The sequence below is a fragment of the Streptopelia decaocto genome (assembly GCF_964273445.1).
Source record: "Streptopelia decaocto genome assembly, chromosome: 2".
In the NCBI taxonomy this organism is placed as follows: Eukaryota; Metazoa; Chordata; class Aves; order Columbiformes; family Columbidae; genus Streptopelia; species Streptopelia decaocto.
Genome location: NC_138655.1, coordinates 117,212,512 through 117,237,872, shown reverse-complemented (window position 1 = coordinate 117,237,872; position 25,361 = coordinate 117,212,512). Strand labels below are relative to the sequence as shown.

General features: G+C 43.4%; 1 protein-coding gene across 8 annotated transcripts in view; it reads left to right on the top strand.

Moving 5' to 3' along the window:
* Positions 1 to 1,558: 1,558 nt before the first annotated feature.
* Positions 1,559 to 25,361, top strand: part of FYCO1 (FYVE and coiled-coil domain autophagy adaptor 1) — a 48,094-nt gene continuing 24,291 nt past the window's right edge. Inside the window, exons 1-8 of one of the 8 annotated variants that reach the window (XM_082046152.1) lie at positions 1,559 to 1,995; positions 11,517 to 11,698; positions 15,041 to 15,147; positions 16,263 to 16,388; positions 20,057 to 20,163; positions 21,034 to 21,177; positions 21,892 to 21,985; positions 22,374 to 25,004. In XM_082046152.1, coding sequence (XP_081902278.1) covers positions 11,644 to 11,698; positions 15,041 to 15,147; positions 16,263 to 16,388; positions 20,057 to 20,163; positions 21,034 to 21,177; positions 21,892 to 21,985; positions 22,374 to 25,004 — 3,264 coding nt within the window. In that variant the 5' untranslated portion in view covers positions 1,559 to 1,995; positions 11,517 to 11,643. The other 7 variants (XM_082046159.1, XM_082046154.1, XM_082046153.1 and 4 more) reach the window with 7 other exon arrangements.

Genomic DNA, 25,361 nt, shown 5'->3' with positions numbered 1-25,361 from the left:
CAACTGATGACCCTGAGGTTACTTTTGAAAGACACCCAGATGCCTACAGGTCAACGGAAAACAAGCATTTGTTTTCAGCAGATGCTCTTGGCCCTGTACTGCCTGATGTATCAAAGCATGCCAAAAGAAGTCCTCCTGAAGGCTGCCTCCAAACTATTAATATGTGAGATGTCCCCTTATGTTTCATGAGTCATGTGCTCACAATATGCTTAGCCCTATAGCCTGCACTTCTGAGGATATTAAAATGCTTTTGAGCTATGCAAAACCATACATTGAAGATTATTCACCAAAACTTAAAGTCACTTAGTCATCCTTGAGTTGAGGATGAAAAAATGAGGATGATGGAGACATGTCAGCGACTATGTACTGTATGTATTTCCTCAGAGTCTTGAAAACAGAATGCTTTGATCTTATGGATGCCTAAGCTGATGTTTATGACACTAACATAGTCACAAGCATTGTGGAAAGAACAGATGACAAACCACTTGGTCACAAGTTTTATTTAAAATCATTTATTTACCAAGGCAATGTGGAAAAAAGCAAATCACTCTTCAAATACTAAAACAATATTTCAGATGCTGTGAAAGAAATGTCCTTTGGGGGTATCATATGCCTTATGACAGGGTTAAAATTCGAAGAGTGGAAGTAGCTCGCTTCTACCAGGATCCTGCTTCCAGCTGGGAGATGGTGTGGGAGTATTAGGGACCCTGTGCCCCACTAACTCCTGGCACCCCGCCTTAGGAAGCTCCCCCTTGTTCCAGTTTCACATCCGCTTTCTCCCAGTCCCTTACCATACTTGGTCTTTATTAATCCCTCCCTGCCTACATCTTTCAGCCATGGAAGAGGATTTTCCTTTTGTCAGCTGATGAGGACAGAAAAGGGAAATCTGCTGTGTACTGGATTTATTTAGCTTGACTTTCACATTCGGAAAGGGTTGTCAGGCATTGGAACAGGCTGCCCAGGGAAGTGGTGGAGTCACCGTCCCTTGAGGTGTTTAAAAGGCACATAGATGAGGTTCTTAGGGACATGGTTTAGCACTAGAGCTAGGTTATGGTTGGACTCAATGATCCTGAGAGTCTCTTCCAACCAAAATGATTCTATGATTCACTTCCGTTGTCCATGCAAAGAACTTGATGAACTGATGCACAAACCTAAAAAAAACCCCAAAACAAACAAAAAACACAACAACAGAAAATCAACCAACCAACAACAACAACAAAAACACCCAAACTAAAAAAACACCAAAACATACCGAACATTTGGTACATATTAAAAAAGTTACACTTCTTGACAGGTGACTTTGCTCGAGGGTACCAGAAACACGCACCCCTGAGAGGAAACCACCCCAACAATGCTGCTGTAGGGGAAAGTGGCGATTTTTCCAGCGAAGACATTTAAAAACTCTCTGTTTTCATCCCGGCACTTTCCCCAGCCTCCTCCCTGATGAGCCAGGGCCTCTGCATCCCGCCAAGGTGCCTGCCAAGGTTTATAAATCTGTAAAGGGTGAGTGTCACGAGGATGGCGCCAGGCTCTTCTCGGTGTCAACCAATGATAGAACAAGGGGCAATGGATACAAACTGGAACACAGGACATTCCACTTCAATATGAGAAGAAACTTCTTTTCAGTGAGGGTGCCAGAGCACTGGAACAGGCTGCCCAGGGGGGTTGTGTTGTCTCTTTCTCTGGAGACATTCAAAACCCGCCTGGACACATTCCTGTGTAACCTCATCTAGGTGTTCCTGCTCCGGCGGGGGGACTGGACTAGATGGTCTTTTGAGGTCACTTGCAATCCCTAACATTCTGTGACTCTGTGTTTCTGTGCTCCCGTCGCCTCCGGGCCCGGCCGGGCGCCCGTAGCGTAGCAGCCAGCCACCGCCCCGGGGGTGGGGAGGCACCTCCAGCGGCCTCACGGGAGTTGTAGTCGGCGGGGAGCGGCGATCGGCGCCGGAGCTTCACCCCGGGCCGTCTCTGCGCGACATGGCGGCGGCCGCGCAGGTAACGCGCGTCACTGCCCCTGACACCCCCCTGGGGGAGCGCGGAGGGCGGTGGGGAAGAGGCGGCGGCTGCCGCCGAAGGGAGGCTGGGAGAGGAAGTAACTTCAGCGGCTTCCACTTGTTGCCACTCGGAGCTCGGCTCCGAGGGGAGGAGTCCCGGTGGGGATGGAGGGGGGACGCGGCTGTGCCGCGGCCCTGCGGAGAGGTGACTGCAGGCCCGGCAGGGCGATCTCAGCCCGCGGCGGGGTGACTGGGCCCGCACACACAGGCCATGGGTAGCCTGGGTGGTGGCCAGTGTCTGCCTAAACACTGGTCCAGGGGGACGGGGAGCTCCTGATCCCTCCAGGCCAGCGCCTATGCGGCTGGCATCAAGGCCCAGTCACCTTAGCTGTCATCTTTTCCACCTGGTGAGCAATGATTTTAGGCCGGTATAAACGCTGCCCTCTGTTTTCTCTCCTGTCATCCACCCCTGAACGGACCCTCTGAGTCCTCCCCGTAGGTCGGAGCAGCTGCCGGAGGAGCAGAGTCACCCTGGGCCCTGCTAGAAACGAAATATCTGTCCGTGTCTGTGCCCTCACCCGCTACAAAGTGCTGACGGGCGAATATTTGCCACGGCGCTAATCCCGCTTGCCCTTGTGTCGGCAAATCTCCGGCAGACGGACGGACGGGGAGAGTTTTGCTGGTGTGCGGGGCGGCTGGGTCTGTCTCCAGGGCAGATGCTGGGTTTGCAGCCGGCCCTCCTCCGGCTTATGTTGATCCTGGTAATCCACAGCAAACAAGGAAAAAAAGAATAAAAGTGAACCTTTAGTGTAATCATCATCTGCTGCCTTTGGTCTCTGGATTCTCCTGGGGCGGAGGTCCTGTAGTGGTGAGTGGGGCTGTGGAGGGGCTGTGCCGTGTTTTGGAGGCTGGTGAATTCGTTGCTGCTGCAGCTGCATGTTTAAGAGCTCGGGGCCGTTATGTTTTCTCACCCAAGTTGAGACTCGGGTCATTGCACCCGGCAGATTTTTGCCAGTGCAAAGGTTTGCTTGGTGTATAGAGTTAGTTTGCTATAGGTGGCACTCTCCCAGTTCATCTCATCCTTGAAACCGAGTTACTTTTCAAGTGTAAACAAAGACGGAGGAGTAGGAGGCCTGTGCTTCTTTAATGCTTGAGAGTGAAAGTGGGTCATTGATTATATCCAGCTCTGACTTCATGTGTCTGTGGAGGTGGGCTGGGATTAAACTTTCAGAGTAAAACATGGATTCTGTTTTGTCAGCAACCCAGTGATCTGTTCTCTGTTGTTCTCTGTTTCTTGTTTTCGGTTCTGATATGATGTTGCAAGACATGCAGCTGAGGAGATAAACTGCCTTGCAGTAGTGCGTTTTATGTTTTCCAGATATTATTCTGTACAAAGCAATTTCCTAAAGCCTTCCAATAATCCTTGTGGGAGTGCTTGAATTTAAAATATGTTCCAGATGTTCCAAATGGTGTTTCCAAACATTCACATTTAGAAAACTGCGCAGCACTTCAAAAGTTGTATCTAAAATAGTGTGGTGGAAAACAAGTGGTAGTTGATTTTGCTCTTCTTGATGTAGTATATACATTTGAACATCATTTCCCTACTTCTTCTGAAGGGCCAGTTACTTAGTTATGGAGCCTGATTTTCTTGCATAAAGGACCCTCTTATGTACACCATCTGATAACAGTGAAAGGGTGTATTGTGTTTCCAGTCCCTCTCTCCACTGCTAGAGGGTTACATAAAAGGAACAGGAGTTCATCGTCACGTCCTGGGGGCCAAGGCCCACTAAGACTTGGTTGGTGGGGTTCAAGACCTAAAGGAACAACTAGGGAGAGAAAAGTATTCAAAGTGTAAAGAAAAGTATGTATAAAGTTGCAGAAATTATCTGGTGAACTCAAGGAAAAGTAGTGCTGAAAATTGTTTTTAACTCAGGTGGTTATGTGTTTTTCTTAGCTGATCATATTTAAAAATTAACAATCGCTTCTTTGTCAAATAAACACCAAACCTTTCTAGTATTCTTTAGATGCTGATGAGGTTATTAAACTGAAGGGAACTGTAAGACCCCTGAATGTTTTTATTGTTACACATTATTCTTTTTATTCACTTATGTAACTATGTTTCTATTTCTATTTCTGTTTGGTTTTGCCAGTGCAAGGAAACTTTTTTTTTTCTATCTAGTCTAGTTCATATTTTCATGTAGTAATTCCAATTTTTCCAGGGAATGGTGGCTGTTTGTGTCCAAAAATTCTATAATAGTAGTAGACACTTTACCCAATTGTATTTAGAGGAAGGCTCTACAGTTCGTAACACTGGTAGAAAGAGCAGAACCTTCTCAGTCTCAGTCTCAGTGCTTGGAAGAGTTCTGGGAGACTGTTGCTGCACAGGGCCTTGACTTCTACACCCTTCCCTTTGCTTTAATACTTTTGTCTGTCACAGTATTAGGTGATTGCTTGTGGTAGAGTGGTCTTAGCAAAGTCATTTGTAAACAGTTAACCCGAGTGTGTCCACTATAACGTTTAATTTACTGCTGGGAAGGAAAATGGGCACAGGAGAGGTCTTGCTACTTTGCTATTACTGCAAGCCGTTTCAGGTTTTGAAAGTGAGCAGGTTGGATCAGGGTGTCCCTGAATAACTGGGCTGACGCCAAGCCTGTGTCACCTGTGAGGCTGGCTGTTCCCAGCCAGCTCAGCTGTGCCAGTCTTGTGCAGGCCTCTCTTCCCAAGGCTGTTAAACATTTGGGGTCTATAACACTGAAACTTCCGCTTGCCGCAAAACTGGTGACCTTCACTGGAAAACCAATGAGAAAAGAGGGAGAGAGGAAATACTCTGTGCTTCCTGCTACAGAGGAAAGAAAACAATTTTTGCTGTTGGCTCTGGGCAGCATGATTCACTCGGCAGCCTGTCAGTTTGGGTTGTCTCAGCGTGCTTCTTGCTTAATGTGCTTTCCTCACCTCCTATTTGGTCTGCATGTGCATGGCCAAAACCTGTAATTTTCAGTGTTGCTTGTTGCTGGTTCACTGAGAACTACAAATAGGTCAGGAATTGCCTTAGGGAGCTACCGCTGCTGTTGGCTGGATGGAGGACAGATGGAGTGCTACACACAGGCAAGTCTTGACACCCACCTGCCAGACTTCCCAAAACCATTAGTTGGAGGCAGCCTTTTCAAGTGCTTCTGAAACCTTGGCTTGGAGGGATAGTGTGGAACGGTAGATACAGAGGTAAAAAATCCTTCTAAGGAAAATCCCTGTTCAGAGTTAGGATGTAATGGTTGTTGCTCTTAACTCTTCCAAAGTCTCAGAGGTGGCTGAGATGCCTTAGGCTGTGCTTGCTAAGAAGGTAACAAGGCTCAGAGACCACAGAAATGTGAGACTTTTTGAAGACTCTAAGATTGTACAATGAGTGAGCAGAGTGTCATGAATCACAAATGCTCCTTTTCAGCTGCAAGTCCTCTAATGTTTCTGTTTCTGTAGGTATCTGTACCATATGGTGCTCGTCAGAGTAGCATCAAACATCAGGTGCATGCCATAAAAATGTGTAAGAGGTTTAAATAGTTGGGTGAGTTACAGAGAGGAAGAGCAGGTCTTGTGGCAGGGAGGGTATCCAAGAATGTGGGGAAAATGGCAGAATAAGAGTGTGAAGAGGGAAAAAAACCTTTTCATTTTTGAATGAAACCTATTTTTTCAACTTGCTATATGGGCACTGAGGCAAGGGGGGCGATTTTCCCTTGGGGGAGTGAAGTAGGATGGGAGTAGCTGAGGAGAAGCAAGCCTCTGGGAGAGTTATGGTTAGGTTAATTTGTAGATGTTAGTAAACACAGTGTAGCATTCCTGATATGGGGCAAGGTCTGCCGTGTCCTAAGGAAAAAGGGCAGATGAGTTTGTTAAAAGTGATACTAGTGCAATTCCTGTTATCAGAAGAGCACTCTTCTCCTTGCGAAGTGACTGCTTCCTCAAACAGGCAACTTGTCTCATCATGAGACAGGGCTGAGACAGGGATGTCTTTGTGAGGTGCGTACAAGCTCATCCCTGTGTTGTTGTTTGCGGAAAGTGGTCATTTGAGTTCATATCGTTCAACAGTAACTGATGTGAGAAATACTGGAGACAAAGCAATGTATTCTACAAGTCAGGAAACTGTGTCCCTGGTCTAATGCATCTGTCCTTGTCGAAGTTCAGTGTAAAATTTTAAAAGAGTTTAAGTTGGGCCTTGGAGTAGGGGTCCAATTCTGTAGGTGCAACAGTAAAACAGCTTGTTTGGGTTGCCAGTGTTCCCCGCTCAGGGTTAAAAATTAACTATATCTCCTGGAGTTATCCTGCCACTGGTATACTTCTATCTCTTCCTTAGTTTTGACCTTTTTCTAAGAGCATTTTGCAAATACAAGGAGTAGGGTGAATGCAGGCCAGTTGTCTACAGAACAAGGAAAAGATTATGCAAAATTTTACTGATTCTTTTGTGTCAGTCTCTCTTGTCAGGTTAGGGGTGCAAGCAGTATTTTGTGAATGTCATTGGTTTGTGTTCTTATGCTGTAAAATGCAAATATCCCTAGAGTATAAGGGCATCCCCACAGAAGGGCTTTGCTGTAAGAAGTCTCTCTTCTGCTATGATACGTTATTCTGTGAATTTATTTTTCTAGACAACTATTTTCTGCAAGATGCTTTTCATTACTAAATGTTTATATGCCTGAACCCTTCAAAACAAGGTTTGTGTGTATAAGTGTGTGGGAAATCCAGCATAGGTTTGCAGTGTAGTCTCCTGTTTGAAGTACTAGGAGAAATAAAACAATGTTTCTCCCGAGTCATATTTTAGTAATTGAAATGTGAAGGTTTGTTTTTGTAGAAAACGAAGGGGGAAGATTATTTAAGAAGAAAATTTCACTTCTTGGAATGGAAACAAGATTCAAAACTCCAAATGGAAACCTTAGCTGACATTCAGGCTGTGCTTGCCTTTTGTTTTTAATCATCCTACTTAATGTAGTCCAGTGTGCATTTTTATCAGTCACATATATTTATATGCAGTGTTAATGCACTAAGAGTTGAATTGCCCAGTAAAAGCATGTGTATGTACATGAGAGAAGAGTCATGCTGTCTTTTTTGCAGTTCACCTCAGAGCCTTATTTCCAGCAAACAGTACTTTAGCTTTATGGATATGCAGCTTTATGTACCTGCATGGTACAAAATGAGAAAAGCCAGCAGCACAGCTGCACTAAATTCTATTTGGACTCTATGTTTCCTGCAACAACAAAACACAAAGTACTTTTCCCAGACAGTTACTGGAATTATTTAAATAAATCAGTGGTGTTATGGTTCTGAGCGGTAGATACTCCTTCTCTGGAGACATTCAAAACCCGCCTGGACATGTTCCTGTGCGACCTCACCTAGGCGTTCCTGCTCCAGCAGGGGGATTGGACTAGATGATCTTTTGAAGTCCCTTCCAATCCCAAACATACTGTGATACTGTGATACTTCCTTTTCCCAGTTCTTCCTTCATCTTTGCCTTGAGGTTTGCATTCAGCATTCTTTTGTCAGTGTATCTTGTAACCAACTGTATGGTCAGGTAGGTCTTTTTTTCCACACACTCTCCAAATATGTGCCCTGCAGTTATCAGTCAGTATCTGCTCTTATGGACAAATCACATTCACATTACACAAGGCTATAACACAGTTAAAGTTGTTGTGACTCATGTACATAGGATTTGGCTCAGCATCCTCACTTCCCTGTTTTGTTTCATATAGAGTGTTAGAATAGGTACAGAATTGCAGGCACCAAATAATTAAAAGTCTCGTGATACCAGTGGAGGCCATGTGATGAGGTGCCCTTCTTTGGAATAGCTAGGCCAGAGTAGTTATGTTAACGTGAAATATTTCCCTAAGCAGTAGAAAGTAGTGGAACTTGGTTTCCAATTCTTTCATCTTGCAGATCCAATTTGCTTTTAAACTGCATTACACTGAGTTTGCAGTGCGAGCTCTGTGCATAGTGTTCACTGAAAATGCAATTGGGTCAGGAGTGGATTCCCTGCTATCAGGCTATAGTGGAGGTCTCACTGGATCTTTATTGTCAATGAAGAGACACTCTGCTTGTGGACTTCCAGTTTCCTGTTCTGATTGCCCATGAGGAGTGTAATATTTCAAAGACCTCTACCTTCTGTCAAGATGGGCCAAAATTGACCAATGAGTTTAAAAAAATGTAGCTGCTGGAGTCGCAGACATGCCTACAGTAACAAAAAGAGAAATTTAATGAAATCAGATTAAAAGTAGGTCATTGTAGCTACCCCACTAACCAATTTAATTGCAGTCATTGAATTTTGTTTACTGTGTGTCACTCTCCTTCAGGTAAATCTTTTCCTGTCAGTGGGCCGTTTCCTTTCTGTTTCTTTCTTTAATCTCCAGGATATCCTCCTCTGTAAAGAAGATTGTCACCCCCACACTAGTACTTATACCAGCAGGAGAGGGAGCGGCCACCTTCAGACATCAGCAGGCAGGGCCCAAGAGCTCAAGGAGGGACTGGTGTCAGGCCCTGTCTTGCCTCCTCTGCCATGCTCTGTGCCAGGTCCTTAGTGTGGCTTCAGCAACGTCATTGCAGAACTGCAGTTTTGTGCAAATTAATGCTGTTGACCTTAGTCAAATGCTATTATATAAGAGGTAACAATGCATCACCTAAACAGCTTCTGACCCAAAGCAGGTCACTCATGCCTGACACATGTATCATGCTGTTCTCACGTAGCAGATATTTACAGACATACATAATAGGATAGGAAATGCTGGAGGAACAGGGCTGTGCTCAAAACAATCCTGGGCAAAATATTCTGTGATCAGGAAGGAGTAGATCAGGTGTTTACAGAAGCTCTTCCTGTTTTGAAACCCCGGGAAATCAGTTAAGGTACGTTGTCGGCTTTCTTTGCCATAGGAAGTGAGAGCTTCCTGTGAGATACACTGCGTTTTGTAAGAACACCTCTGGAAGGGCCACAGAGGAGACACTTACCTTTCTCAACATTTTGCGGAGGAGAAGGCAGGTAGAAAAAGTTTCAACACATTCTCCTTGTGCAATAGTCCAGGTAGAAAAATCCCCTTCGTCTCTGGGAAAAGAAAGGAGTAAATGCATGTCTCATGGATGCAAGCTGATGGCAAGGAGTGGGAAAGTTGTGAGACCTTGCTACCTGTAGTGGGGAAAAGGGTAATTGGGAGGAGATGAAGAAGAGGAGTGGGCTATGCAGCTACATGCCTCCAACTGGGTTGTTGTCTCTGTTCAGGGCTCACACTTTCTGCCTGGGAGGTCCTGGCAGAGATAAAGATTAGTATTTTGTGCTGCTTTGGCACGACAGGATCAACCCATTGGGAACATGCTGCCTTCACTTGCGCTGTGCTGCTGAATTGTTGTGCACACAGTAATCATTTATCTGTGACTTCTGGGCAAACACACTAAATTACATATTGCCAGTGGGGCTGGGCCAACTCTAAACCTCCTTAATCCTCCCCCAGTAAATCTCTGCTTGGGCAGTCTGCTGGGAACCAGCGCTTGACAAGGTCCCATGCTGTGCCTGTCTGCTGTAGGATGCCCCATGTCCTGCTCCCCACTGGCTGTTGCAAAATAAGGACTCAACTGCCATCTCTTCCAGACTCTCTATACATGCCTGTGTTTGGCCTGGTCACTGTTGTCCTGGCATGCCTCTTGCTTAGTCTTTGTGCCTCTGGAGCCTTGAATTGGAGCTTGTTCTGGCCTTTGGGAAGGATAGGCAGGATCCTGTTGTTGGTCCTTGTGCTTTTCCCCCATTGTATGAGGAAGAGCCTTTGGTTTAATCACATGTTTTGGCTTGCCATTGCCCACATTGCACAGTCTTCTCACCTATGCACCTTTCTGTAACAGCTGCCGAACTGAACAGATACAGCTGATATTACCGTGCGTGCCCAGAAAAGGAAATGTTGATGCACTGGGTTTGTTATTCTTGCTTTTTTTCTTTGGTACCCAAACTCAGCAGGTTGCCAGGAAGTGGTGGTGCTTAATGTGATCACTCAGTAGAATCAGGATAGGAATCTTGAGTATGTAATGTTGTTGATCTAGGGTAAAAAAAATCATGCTTGGCACCACAAAAGGTTGGCTGGTCTGTGCTGTACTGGCTTTCCCTCCCTGAAGCAGCACAAGTTGGGGTGAGGATTTTGCAGGCCAAAGCCCTTCCCCAGACAGGACATGGTCCATGCAACAGTTGTATCATAGTGTAACAACTGCCATCAAAATATGGAAGGGGAAAGTAGCAGGTGTCAGAATACAGGTATTAAGGGAAATGGACTAGGAAGCCGAATTTCAGCCTTTTTTTATACTTACCATGTTTGTGTCTCTGGCTTCGTTAAGGTTTGCTTCTTTTCAAACAGAAAATAATATGGGATCACATCAGGACCTTTTCCAAGTAATACCTGGGTACGTATGGTCGAAGGATGATCCATTTGATTCATTCATACACATAGTTCAGCCATACCAATTTAGTTATTTTGGGGGTGAAAGGAAAAAAAAGAGAAAAGAGATATAATCACAACCTAATCACATTTGTATTTCGAAACTTTGTAATATTTTAATTACAACTTAATTTAATTGTATTTAAGCTTGAATGATCACAAAAGCAGAGAAGTGTAATGGCAGATTTTCTGAAGATTCAGTACTTTGGGTGTTGTGCTTGCTGGAAAATTTGCAGGCAGAATTGTGAACAACCTTTGAACAGGGTGCTTAGTAAATTCCCTATGCAGTTTCTGTGTGGTATTTTTGGAATGATTGTTCCTAGGTTAGTGTTAAAAAGTTTGCGTCCCCAGGCATGATTGTTTTAGTAAAGTGTTTGAAGCATTTAATTTATTTTAATTCATTCATTTAAATTAAGGAAAGCTTTCCTATGATTTTCTCTTGTCATTGTTCTAACTGAAGGAGGTAGTGCAAGGTATATTTATGCAACCAGGGATGCTGTAACAGAGCTTAAAATAAAGTGGTGTCCTCTTACATGTGTTGGGAACAGTGGGTTCTGAGGAGAGGATGAGAGATATTTCTCATGCTGAAACCAGTATCCAATACTAAATCTTTTAGTAACTCTAGTGTGTGAGTTGCTTCAATGCCAGAGAATCAAACATGCATCATTTTTTGCCTCCTTCGCCTATGCCTAGTCTGTGTTTTGAAAGTCTCTCTGAAATGGAAAAGTCGTATCTTTTTACTCTACAGCCAGATCTGGCAGAGGTTTTTGGGAGGGGAAGTCCTGTGTCATCAAAACCTCCCTCAGGGTCACAAGATGAGTTGCATGAAATGCCAGCCTGAGCTGGGCTGTAAGACTGTGTTGTAACTCCAGTCAGAGAAAATCGCTCTCTGAGGTTTGCTCAGTAGTTTTGAAAGACATAACTGAAGAAATAACTGAAATGGAAAGTGAAATCTAGAAGGAAATGAAAGGAGGTTCTTGGAAAAGAGTTGGTCTTATGTGAATTCATTACTAAACAGGATCTAAAATGCTAAAGCACTGCTCATTTGAGATGATAATTACTTTATTTTTGACTTTTACAGAGTTGCAGGTGTGTCAGAGAAGAATAATCTTCGTCAGCCCAGTGGTCATCAAGGATATGAACTCTGCACTTATCTAGATGGATGAAAAGCTTAACAGTCCAGAAGGGGAGCACCTTTGGTTTTCAAGATGGCAGCAACTGGTGGCGAAAGCCAGCTGCAGCGGATTATCAGAGACTTGCAAGGTACTGTGCCATGCTGACAGATTCATTCTGTAGGCTGGACTGCATCTTCCATGCTTTAGATAACGGAGAGCAGGAGTTCTGTTTTCAGGTGTGTAACACTTTTGTCCAGCAACTGTAGCAACATAGTTCAAGGTGTGTGATGTGCTCAGCAGAGATGTGACTGCTTTTTTTTTGTGCTCTACCTTCTGTAGGATCCAAAATTCCTAAATCCTGCAAATTTAAACATACAAGATGACAAAAAAGTTTTACAATTAAAAAAAAATGTGTCTGTAGGGTGCGCAGTGCAAGCTGGGTCTTTGTTGACATAAGTAGAGCTATGCTGTTACAAGACTTCATGTGAGATAAGGAGAAGGCCTGATTTTTAGACGCTCCCTTGATGGGAAGCTGGTGTGGAGTCTCTGCTCATATAGGAAGGGAAAAAAAAAAGAAGGCAAACTAGACTGGGAATGGAGACCCAGAGGAAGTGTGCTGGAGAATTTGATCTGCTGTTCTTACCACAGTGGAACATGCTTTCTGTACTTCTGACTTGTCCTCCACTAGCAGTAGCCAACCTCATTTTCCAAAGTTCCATTGCAGGCCAAAATTGGCAGCAGATTCGTAACTGTTTCCCTGCTCTGTCTCTGTTCTAATCAGCTGCCTATAGAAGGATCCAGATATTTTTCCTTCTAATTTTTATTAAATATTAATATAAGGTATGATATGCATCAAAGCTGGGAATCTAGGTCTTCTTGTAACATAAAAAGGAGATCTATGTGCTTGCTAGCAAGAAGAGGCTTTAATTTGCAAAGAGTATTGCGTGCGACTGGGAGCTAAGGCTCACTCAGGCACCTCAAAGAAGTACAAAACCAAGCAGAAAGGAAGCTCAAAATCAGGAATTTCTGATGCTGAGAAATGCAGCCTTTTAGGGCCAGAGTGTCCAGGAAGACAGCAGAGTTTGCTTGGACTTGGAATTTCCTAACCCACTACAGATGTAGGTTTTATGGAAGAGGAGTTGCTGTATGCTTATTTTTGTGTAAATTATTTTTCCCATTTGTGTTTTGTAACCAGCACAAGCTGAACCTTCCTGAATAAAGCATGGAGAAGATAAATGTGCTGACTGAATGACTGTTCTCGTGTTACTGATCCCCTTTAGCAGATTACATGCTTCGTCCTTTCTAGTTAGAGCTCTGTTTGTCCTGTGGCAATAAAAAAGGCTTTTAAAAATATATTAATGGCAAAAGGCAAACTAGAAATAACATTGGCCCATTACTTGATGAGCATGGTCACCTTATTTACAGGGACATAGACAAAGCCAAGATGTTTAATGCTTTATTTGCCTCAGTCTTCAACACTGATGATGGACTTGGGGGCCCCCATAACCCTGTGTTAGAAAACTGTGGCTGTGAGAATGATAAACTCCCAATGAATCTGGAACTTGTACAGGATTTGCTAGTCCAGCTACATCCTTACAAGTCGATGGGTCCTGATGGGATTCATCCAAAGGTGTTTAAAGAGCTGGCTGATGTCATAGTGAGACCTCTCTCTAAGAATTGTCTATGCTCTTGGGAATCTGGAGAAGTGCCAGATGACTGGAAGCTGGCAAACATTGTCCCAATCTACAAGAAGGGCAACAGGGATGACCTCCGCAACTACAGGCCTGTCAATCTCACTTCTGTGCCTAGCAAAATCATGAAGAAGATCATTCTGGGAGTTATTGAAAAACATCTGAAGGACAATGCAGTCATTGGTCCCAACCAGCATGAGGGGAGATTCTTGCTTAACAAACTTAATTTCACTCTATGATAAGGTTACCCACCTAGTTGACCAAGGGAAGCCCGTTGACATGATCTTTTTGGATTTCAGTAAAGCCTTTGATAGTGTCTCTTACATTATTCTCCTGGACAAGATGTCCAGCATGCAACTGGGTAAACACACAGTGCAGTGGGTGAGCAATTGGCTGTCGGGTCGGGCTCAAAGGGTTCCAGTAAATGTGGTTATGTTGGGCTGGCAACCAGTCACTAGTGGGGTTCTGCCGGGATCCATCTTAGAGCCAGTGCTCTTCAATGTCTTTATAAATGACTTAGACTCAGGACTTGAGGGATTACTTAGTAAGTTTGCTGATGACACATAATTGGGAAGAGCTGTTGACACTCTTAAGGGCAGAGAGGCCCTGCAGAGGGATCTGAACAAACTGAAGAACTGGGCACTCACCAACCACATGAAGTTCAATAAGAGCAAGTGCCGGATTTTGCACCTGAGACACGGCAACCCTGGTTGAATATACAGACTGGGGGATGAGATGCTGGAAAGCAGCTCCATGGAGAAGGATCTGGGGGTTCTGGTCAACGGCAAGTTGAACTTGAGCCAACAGTGTCCCTGGCAGCCAAGAGGACCACCTGTATCCTGGGTGCAGCAAGCACAGCATTGCCAACCGGGCGAGGGAGGTGATTGTCCCACTCTGCTCTGCACTGGTGGGGCCTCACATGGAGCACTGTGTGCAGTTCTGGGCACCACAGGATAAAAAAGATATTAAGCTACTGGAGGGTGTCCAGAAGAGGGACACAAAGTTGGTGAAGGGTTTGGAGAGGAAGCCATATGGGGAGCAGCTAAAGTCACTTGGTTTGTTCAGCCTGGAGAGGAGAAGACTAAGGGGAGACCTCATGGTGGCTACAGCTTCCTCACACGGGGATGAGGAGCAGCAGGCACTGATCTCTTCTCTCTGGTGACCAATGACAGAACCCAAGGCAATGGCAGGAAGATGTGCTGGGGGAGGTTTAGGTTGGACATGAGGAAAAGGTTCTTCACCCTGAGGGTGGTGGAGCACTGAACAGGCTCCCCAGGGAGGTGTCACGGCCCCAAGCCTGACAGTGTTCAAGAAGAGACTGGACAACACCCTCAGACACATGGTGTGAACTGCGGGGTTGTCCTGTGCAGGGACAGGAGTTGGACTCGATGATCCTTGTGGATCCCTTCCAACTCAGGACATTCTGTGATTCTATGAATACCTTAATGTGCACATGAGACTGCAAAAACTTGTTTCTCTTTCCTCTGCTGAAGAATCAGTTAACAATTGTCTGTTACCAGTTTTTGCTGAGTGTCAGAAGGAGGTTTTGCTCTTTTTAAGAAGTAGTCAGCGTACATACTTGAGCTCTCATTTTTTCATAGATGTTGTTTAATTGCAAGTATGTCAATAAGCTTTTTGCACTGTTGTTAAGACATTTGAACTGAAAGAAACTGAATACACACGCATAATGTCCAGGCAAAAACCCCATTTGTTTAGTTGTTTATGGATCCAGTCCTATATAGTCTATGTTTCTATGATACTCTTGCATTAGTTAACCATTCTGGTGTCTTGTTTTAAAGATGCTGTGACTGAACTAAGTAAAGAATTTAAAGAAGGAGGGGAACCGATCACAGATGACAGTGTCAACTTGCAAAAGTTCTCCTACAAGCTTGAATACCTTCTACAGGTAAAAAGTGATGTGTGTCATTTGTAATCCACAATCAAAGTTAGACCTTGTTTTCTCTTATTACCTCTGCCGTATGTGGGGCTTAACCCAGATAATAATAAATATCCAATTGAGTCTTTTTTCTTTTTTTTTTTTCCCTCAGTAAGTGGATGGAAATGTGTGCTGCTTATTTTACTTATTTCAATTGAAAGTAAATAAATGTGAAAAAAAGGCAGTGCTGACAGTTCGATTGAAGAATGTAAGGCATTTTTCTGTTGATCTGAAACATTTCAGCTTGATTATAAAAGATATATCCAGCTTAATTATCTTGGAAAAACTGTGGTAGTGAAATCTTGACAACATTTTAATGCAAAATAAACACTAGTAAGCTGTGCATGATGCAGATATAGTGGCGTGGGTAATTTAGAGAATTTTTAGAAATTTCACTTTGGAAATTCATTTTTATTGTATGGAAAGTTTACTGCAAAAGGCTGATTTTTAATCTGGAATGCTGCTTTTTGGCCATCCTCAAAATTTAAGTAGAAGGAGACACTGCTTGGCAAATTGAAGTTGAGTTTGCACAGTCTTGTCTACACATACTGTAATCATGTCACTGATTGCAACAAAGACTTGCTAATCGAGCCTTTATCTAGGCAAGGGAGTTTTAATTGGGTTGCAGAGGCTTCAGAAGAAGCTGAAGACTCCTTTGGGATTTAACTGCTCCAGGCTGCCATCCATACCCTTGCTGCATTGCTGCTCTGAACATGAGGTAGCTAGGGCAGGTTTTTCTGGTGTGTCCGTGTGTGCTGTTGCCACACTTGATTGCAGGTCTCTCAGCAACTGGTTGTTACTTCTTTGTTCCTGAACAGCTGTTGAATCTGTTGCAAGTCTTTGTTGCAGCAGTTTTGAGTAGATGTTGGTATTTTAACTAGACCTAGAGCATTGTTACCTGTTACTGTCTGTAAAGTAGCTTTTCTAACTGCTGGATTGCATCAGTGCAGTGCAATGTGTCCTTTGTGAATACGAGTAAAACTAAGAGGAGTCATGAAAGCACATTTCTGGGAGATGAAAGGAGTTCCAAGTAGCCATATATATTTAATTTTTGCTCATTTTACTTTTTGTTTTCCATGTTTAAGTTTGACCAGAAAGAAAAAAGCACATTGCTGGGAACCAGAAAAGACTACTGGGATTATTTCTGTGACTGCCTGGCAAAAGTCAAAGGAGCTAATGATGGAATCCGCTTTGTCAAGTCTATTACGGAAGTAAGTATATCAGTTAAGCATCATAATATGTGGGTTTTGTTTTGGTATGTCTTTTCAGAGAGCAAGAAAGAAAATGCACTGTTTTTAACATACAGAAAAAAAAAAGTTGGGAATTTTCATTTTTAATTCTCATATAAAGTATGAAAATGCAAGATTACTTTTTTTACAAGGGCACTAAATTATATAGGATTGGGTAGCTTGACTCTTATGTATTTTGGAGACCACTTACACAAGTGAATGGTCCTGTTTGTCTCTAGCTGTGCCCTGCCTTTTCATATACTTAGTGCCATTTTCTCTAAAAATGAATGAAAAATGAAGTAAAGGGTAGAGCCTGCCACCTCTAGCACAGTTCAAGGCAGGAGGACTTCCTCTAAGAGTACAAGGATTCACCATGTTTCGTATTTCGTAAGACTTTTTCAACTGGTCAGTAGAGCTGAGGAGGACTGACCAAGAGCAGCGTTTCATCTCTGTCTCAACTTTATTCCTCCATGTCAAATAGCACAATGTAATGGCTCGTGGTGGTTGTATTTGTTTCTTCGGGTAAGCTGTCATGAATAGGACAAAAACTTTATTTTTATTAGATATGGTAATAAAAGCTTAATCTAAGCCGTGTTATGTCTTCAGCTCAATGAGTGGGTGAAGTAAGTGCTGTGAGAAGATTTCTGTGCTGATCCTGAGTCTTTAGAGTCATTTGAAGAACTTCCCTCATGGGTAAAAGAGGTGGTGGTGTGGTGGTGCTGGCCACCCTTGTCCTGATGCTCAGTGCTGTTCTCTGTGAGCAGTGCTAACCTGTATTAGCAAGTTGCCATTTACAGCAGATTTCCCTATTCTCTTAGCAGTTCCTCCACAGCAGCTCTAGATAACGTTGTCTTGAGCTGAGAGGGAGCTGTGATAGTCTAGCAGAGCCAGGCTCTGTGTTCCCTACCTTACTTTCTTCTCTCAGCAACTTGGGCAATATTGAATTTTGCTGTTTCAAGGTGAGCAAGCCAAGGAAGGGCTCCAGTTTGTTTTACTGCTGGGAAGGGAAACAGGAGAGAGCCATGGATATTGGGTTTGACTTTCCCACTACTTCCAGGAAGACAGGAGAAGGACAGTGACCTCTGCTGCAGGGAAGATCCTCTCACTGTAGTTGCTGGCCCTTAAAATCTCAGCAGCAGTAGCCAATATGATTTCTCTGCAAAGGGAGACTGTGCTGTAGCCTTCAACAGTTGCCTGTGGCATCACCTGCATATTACTACTTGTAAAGGCTCCTCTGCTTTTTGTTCCTTTGTCAGTACCTCTGGCTGGTTAATGGTTAGCATGATATCAGAAATTATTGTCTGGAAGAAGGACATTTTCTGTTTCTGTACGGCCATAGAAATTAGCTTGTGGAAGACTTAACTTTATTAGCTTGTAGTTTAGGAATATGAACCATAAAAATCAGTCAACTGTTTCAGATAACTAAGCTGGCAGACTCAAGTCCAGAAATTAAATGACAGATGACAGAAAAATATGTTGATTGTTTCCCTTCATTAGAGGTGGAAATCAGCAGCCAGTTGTTGAACCTGGCTGGATGGAACATGAAGGTTTCCAAATGTCATTTATTTGTTCACTGAATAGTACTTGTTGACTTTGAAAGATGGAAGCAAGCAAGGAGGAAAGAGAAATGGCTGTTGCTTTTTAAGAGTGGTCAAACATTTAACAGTGTAATGTCTCCTCTTCTTTGCCTACAGAGCTTCTAGTATTAGGGTTTATGATATCCTAGAGAGGTGGAACAAGGAAGCAAATAGGAAAACCCTGGAAAGTGTCCGACTGTTAATTAAACAGAGACCCTTGCCCTTGGTGGCATTAGGTGAGCAGTGAGTTCTGGTTCTTTCCCTTTCAAAAGGTGATTACACTGAATGCACGTTTTTCCAAGTCTTTACAGCCACACATCGCACCTCAGCTACAGTGTTTGCAGTCAACATGGAAACACTGACAATACCAGACACTGCCTGCCTCCCTGGACTCTGGCAGGGCTTTTTAGCAGGAGGTGGCATGGTTTTGTTTCCTAGTCAAATAGTCTTTGGCTACTTGTAGCTGCATATATGTAAATATTTTCCTCTACTTCTCATCACATACATCTGTTCTAGTATCTCCATGCTTAAAAAGGCATTGCAGTTTAAATTGCAGTGGAAGTAAGGATAGGATTAGTCCCATGGCTTCCACTGTTTTCTTTGACTATTCTTAAGAGGTTCACCATATATGTCTAGTTAGGAATAACATCTGTAACATCTGTGCATAGGGCAGGGATGGCATCTGCCTGAAGAAATATTCAGGCATATAGAGAGTGAATGAGGGCAAGAAATTGTTGAGTTGGCAAATTAAATTTGCTGTTTCTGGAGTACTTAGCCTTTGGAAACCATGTTATTTCACACTTTGTGTCCTATAAAATTCAAACCAAAAAGCAGGAAAAGGTGTTGCTTCCTTTGCTCCACATTTCTTCAACCCATTTCTAAGGAACATTTTTGTTGGTAGTGGCTTGCTGAGATAAATGAGGAACCTGTGTCCTGGGTGCAGAAGCTCAGTAACAGCAAACCCAAGGCAACTGAGAGTTAAGGTGTTGCTCTCACTTAACCACAGTGGAATATTGATCAGAATGAGAGAAAGCTTGTGTGGCCTTTGAGCCTTCTTTCACACTAACTTGTCAAGCAAAATTTACAGTTACTTGCTAACTTGATCCTCAGCCCCTCTAATATTTTCCTTGGCTTTCATTTTAAAATAATTAATATATTTGGTTTGTTAGTTAGATGAGCAGTTTGGCTGACTGCTGAGAAATTCTTCTCATCACTCTCATTTTCTGTTCCTAAATTGATTTTGATGGAAAGGAGAAATGAGACACTACTGCATGGTGTTTCAGTATTTTGCAGGACAGCAAATAGCTCAGAGGTAAAAGACAAAACATCAATTCCCCAAGTCAGTAGCAATAACAAACCTCAGTGTTGAGTTTTGTGGTCCCCCTTATGTTGATTTAACAGCTGTCTTCATAAAAAGATACATTAATTTTGGTCATGCAGCTGCTCTTGGTCTGAAGTAAGAATTAGATTTTTATCAACTTCATGGCTAAGTATTAAGAAAGGCTTTTTGCATCATCTGGTGTTTCTGTGTCGAGGGGATATATCTGTGTATGTGTACATCTTTGTTCTCTGACTAGATCTGCCCTAAAGCCCTTCCAGCCGTGGCCAAACACATCTGAAGTAACCTAAGCAGTCACTTCAGGTTTTGCTGGACATAGTGAGATTTTTCTTTATATTGGCAATTACCCTTAGCATAGTCTGTACTCACATACGCAGTGTATTAGATGATTCATTGGTTCTGCGATGCCTTTTATAAGTTAGACAGCAGGCAGCTGTAGATACAAATTTGTCATTCAAAAACTATTCCACCCAATGACAGTGTTGGGAGAAGGTGTCTCTCAGTGGCAGTTCTTACTACTGCCTTTACAACTAATGGCTTATTGTTATTGGTTTTTGTTTTGTTTTTTGTTTTGTTTTTTTGTTTGTTTTTTTGTTTGGGTTTTTCTTGTTTTTATTTATTTTGATGTTACTGTTTTTGTTGTTGTTGTTGTTTTGTCACTGTGTAGACTGTTCTAGCCATGTCTCTACAAATTATATTCAGAATTTTCTTTTCTTGTGGTTTCTCCATTCCAGCTACGAACATCTCTTGGAAAAGGAAGAGCTTTTCTTCGCTACTCCCTGGTTCACCAAAGGCTGGCAGACACCTTGCAGCAATGCTTTATGAACACCAAGGTGACCAGGTGAATAGCAAAGTACCATGTTAACTAATGGGTGCTTGCTCAGTGTGATCAAGCAATATCACTTAGTAGCTATTGAAAGAAATTGAAACCCTTCCAAATAGCTGGCTTAGAGGGCTGGTAATAGGATAGGAAGGATAATAGACCTTTTAGACTGGGTCACTGGTTCATGCCTATCTTAGGCTGGTAAAGGTTGAAAGTTTTTGCAGCTGAATGTGCATGGAGTGGGTGGTGCTGATGCTTCTGTATCTCAGTTTCAATGATGACATTTTTACAAGCATTGAAGATCCTGGGTTTCATCTTCTCTACTGTATGTCATAAGGGAGGATTAATTTGTTGTGCAAGGCCCCAGAAAGCATTTGCATGTATCTCTGTGTTGTCACACAGAGGAACAGCTTGCTACTGTCCAAGGAACACCAAAGATAGTTTGTAGTTGATTGAAGGGGCACTGGGAGGGCTTTTAGAAAAAGCCAGCTATCTGCACAGAATATTTAACTCTAGTTGCTGCTTTCTGTCCCTCATTTTTGATGTATTAAGTGTGTGTTTTAAGTATTTACTGTGTGATTATCCAGTGAATAGCAAATATGTTGTCTTGCCCATGTTTTGCCCAAGCAGTAGAGCAAAATATATTTTGTGCAGGGGCACCTTTAAAGATATTTCTGTGGAATTCATTGAAGCTGTTTGATTTCATTCACATCAAAAGGATGAGATGTTGGTTATTGGGTCTGGTTGTTTTCAGTTTGCATTTAGAATGGCATATCATATTTTTTCTGGGGTGGAGTGAATAATGATGTTATGGGGGGATTTCACAAATGAAATTGTTCTTCCTTTTTACTCATGAATGAGTATCACTTAACTTTTTTCATTTTCAAGTGACTGGTACTATGCAAGAAGTCCATTTCTGAATTCCAAAATGAGTTCTGACATTGTGGGTCACCTTTATGAGCTCACTGACGTTCAGTTTGACTTGGCATCAAGAGGCTATGATTTAGATGCTGCTTGGCCAGCATTTGCCAGGTAAGATAGAAACACACTGTGATTTTGTATGCTAACAGAACCGTAAAATACCCACCTGCTACAGAGTCTGTGTCATTAGTCTGTGACCAAATTGGACTGTTTTTCCTTCACTAAACTGTATACCAGAGACCAGAGTTGATGCTTCTGGAGTACTTCCAGTAACTGCAGATTAGGCCCAAATCCTGGACTATTCTCATCTTCACATGTGCAAGAAGTGTCCTTAGCTTCTTCTGTTTTGAGAGCTGAGAGGTGTAGTGACAGAATAGCCAGGCAGTGTCCTTCACTTGCAGCAATGATAGAGGTGACAATGCATGGTCACTACAGCCTGATCCCGCCTCAAAGCAGGGAATAACAAAAACTATTAGGTCTGAACCTGATCCGTTTGTATCAGGGAGAGTTTTCCAGGGCTGCATGCTGCCACCCTCTGGTTGAGCTGCCACCACACAGCAGCACAATTTCTTAGAGCAAAGGTGTATTTGTTTTTGTGGGTATTGAAATTCACAAGTACCAAGCTCATAGTCTTTTACAGGTACCTTTGATATCCCTATTTTGTTTTCCATCAACTTAAGTGGTTGTTGGCCCAGGCACCAGGCGCAATTGTGTCTTTTTATATGTAATAGTTATAACTAGGTAAATCTTACACACAAGAGTAGAAAGATAGGTATGTATGTGCTTAGACTTCTTTTATATATCGTTTCTCTGTGTGATCAACAGGAGGACATTATCCTCACTTGGATCTTCAGCCTATTTATGGAAGCCCCCAAGTCGCAGTTCCAGCATGAGCAGTTTAGTGAGCAATTATTTGCAGGTAAGCAAATTACAAATAAATGTTTGTGTGGCATGGTAGATACTTCATTAATTGCATAGTTCCAGAGAGCTTGGTGGTTTATGGTGATCATGATCCTGATAATGGTAAACTATAAAAAGATTTCTTTGTTAGTTGCTGATTCAACTGAACATGCAGATCTTGTAGAGGGAAAATATACATTCAGAAGACTGCCTACAGATAATGTTTTCGTTTATCTTTTGTGCAAACCAACCTCTTGTCCTATAAGCTGATATCTTGTAGTGCTGAGAATTCAACATACAACACCACTATGTGTTGCAAACCTGAATTTGCTCTCATTTGAACACAGCATTTAAATACGTGTGTGATTCCTCTTAAACTTCCTGGTTTTCCCCTTCTTTTCATTTAGGCCCAAGAGTTTCCTTCCAGCCCTGATGCAAATCACACACTAAATGTTGAACAACTTGAAGGTTTTGAAGAGATGCGTGTAGAACTTGACCAGGCTGAGCTGAGGCAGAGGGAACTTCAAGATCGTATTCGCCAGCTAGAAATGGAAAATCAGGAGCTCCAGGCAGCTGTCAGCCTTCAGAAAGAACAAGTACAGGTAGAAAAGGAGAAGAGCAATAACTACAGTGAGGAGAACTCCCGGCTGACAAAAGTGATCATAGAGTTACAGAAGCAGTGTGAGGTCTCGCACACCACTCAAAGCACTGTTCATGACCTGCAGAAGTGCCTACAGTCACTGGAAATGAATGCAGTGGAGCAGCAGAAAGAATACTCAAATAAGCTGGGGCAGCTGGTGACCAGCAAGGAAGACTGTGCCTCAAAACTGCAGCTGTTGAATCAGGAGCTGGAGGCCTCTAGGGCTTTGGTTGCCATAAAGGATCTTTGCATCGACGAGCTCAAAGCCAAGCTGAGTTCTGCAGAACAGAAGAACCTCAACCTCCTTGCAAAAGTTGATGCTGCCTTGGAGGAAAAGGGCCAGCAAGCCACAGCCCACTGTGACTCTGCCCTACAGATACGGACACTGTTAGAGAAGCTTCAGGAGACAGAAAAGGAAAAGGCAGATATGCAAAGACTCAGTGATGAACATGCATCTCAGCTGAAAGCAGCAAGGGAGGAGCTGCAGCTGAAGGAGAAGGCACAGAAGGAACTGGAATCCAGATACAATCACCTTGCTGCTGACTCCAAAGAAGAGAGTGAAAAGCTTCTTGGGAGCCTGGAAACCATGGCGAAGGAAATGGATGCACTTCAGAAGGCCCTGACCCTGAAAGAGAAGGAGATGGCTGAGCTCCAGACCCAGGTAATGGGGTTGCTGGCTCAGGTGGGGTCACTGGAAAAAAGTCTTGAGGAAGCAAGGAAAGAGAAAGAGAAACTTGAGGAGGAGTATGGTAGGAGGGAAGGAGCACTGAAGCAGGAAGCCCAGTCGCAAGCAGAGCAACTTGAACTACAGGAGGGTCACTTAACAAAGGTGAGTCAGACTGTGCATAGCCTTGAGGAGCAAAACCGGAAACTCTTGTCTGAGAAAGAGCATCTTGGACAGAAGGTCAAGGAGCTGGAGGAACAGATGGAGCAGCAAAACTCGACAGTGAGTGAAATGGGTGAGGAGACTAGGAAGCTGAAAGTGGAGAATTCAGATTTGCAGCAATCCAAGAAGAAGATGGAAGGGAAACTGAAAAATGTGGAAGCTTCTAAAGCTTCCCTGGAAGCTGAGGTGGCCAGGCTGAGAGCCTCGGAGAAGCAGCTTCAGAGTGAGATAGATGATGCCCTGGTGTCAGTTGATGAGAAAGAGAAGAAGCTCCGGGGTGAGAATAAACAGCTGGATGAAGACTTGCAGAATGCCAGGAGGCAAAGCCAAATTCTGGAGGAGAGATTAGAGGCTCTGCACTCAGACTATGAAGAACTAAAGCAAAGAGAAGAGACCACCAAGGAGTCTTATGCCTCACTTGAAAGACAGCTGAAAAGTGCCAAACAGCATAGTTTACAAATGGAAAAAAGCTTAGGCACCTTGAAAGAAAGCAAAGCGTCTCTCCAGTCACAGCTCACAGAGAAAGAAGCAGAACTGCAAGGCATGGAGAGCCAGTGTGAGCAGCTAAGAGCAGAAGCTGAAAGACATAGGAAAAAAGCAGAGACTCTTGAGGTAGAAAAGCTCGGTGTTGAAAAGACATGCCTTCATCAGACAAAGCTTATTGAATCCCTTACATCAGAAAAGGAATCAGTGGAAAAACACCAGCTACAGCAGGTGACTTCTCTGGAGAGTGAGGCAAAAGAGCTGGCCTCCAGACTGGCCATGAGTGAAGAGCAGTTGGAGGTCAACCAAAGTGAAGTGTCTAGGTTGCAAGCAGAAGTCCTCGACCTGCGAGTCAAGCTTCAGCAGACCACTGATGAAAGAGAGCAGATAAGAGGTGAGCTGGGAATCACAAAGACTGTCTTGGGTGAGCAGAAGGCGCTTGTCCAGCAGCTGAAAGAGCAAAGTGAGTCACTCAACAGAAACCATGTGCAAGAGCTGATGCAATGTAGAGAAAGAGAGGAAGTGCTGAAAAAAGAACAGGAGACAGCAGCCCGTCAAAAAGCTGAGATGGAAAATAACTTGCTGAACCTGAAGGAAGAGCTATCCAGGGTTAAGCAGTACTTGGAACTTGCTAGAATGGAAAATGAAGAAAACAAAGATCTCCTCCACAGGACCAACACAGATATGGCTGAACTCGGTATTCAGATTTGTACCTTGACCTCTGAAAAGGTGGATTCAGAAAAGCAGTTAGCCCAGGCCACGGAAAGGCTCAAAGAACTGGAAGAACAGACAGCAGAGCAACAGGAGAAGCTGAAGCTTGACGTCTCTAATCTCAGACAGGAGAACCAGAGCTTGCAAGAGAAATTAGAGGAGGCTCAAATATGTGTCGCAGCTGTCCCAAGTCTGCAATTGCAGCTGGAGACAGTAAAGAAACAGGCACAGAGTTTCCGAGAGACCAGCCAAGAAGAGCTGTCTGCAATAAAATTTCAAATGAGCACAGAGATTCTAAATTATCAGACAAAATTCAAGGTAAATTAACGTGATTATTATAGCTGAGCGAACCGTGCAAAATTTTCCCCACTTTACCGCCTGCTGCAGCAATTACTAGGTGAAATCCTAAGGTTTGTGTTGGTCAGGCTCTGAGACTGGCATGCAAATACCCTTAGCCTGTGACTCTGAAAATGTCTGCACTCATGACTTAGACCTATTTGAGGTAAAATAACCCTTCAGAATTTTTTGAGATGTATAGTGTGGCCCTCTGAGCACAGTGGAGCAGCCGTATGACAAGGAAAAGCCAGTCAGTAATGAAGAGGGTGATGATTTCAAGCAAACTTAGACTGACACCAGATACTTTTGCAGATAATTCCCTCATGTATTTTTGCTTTC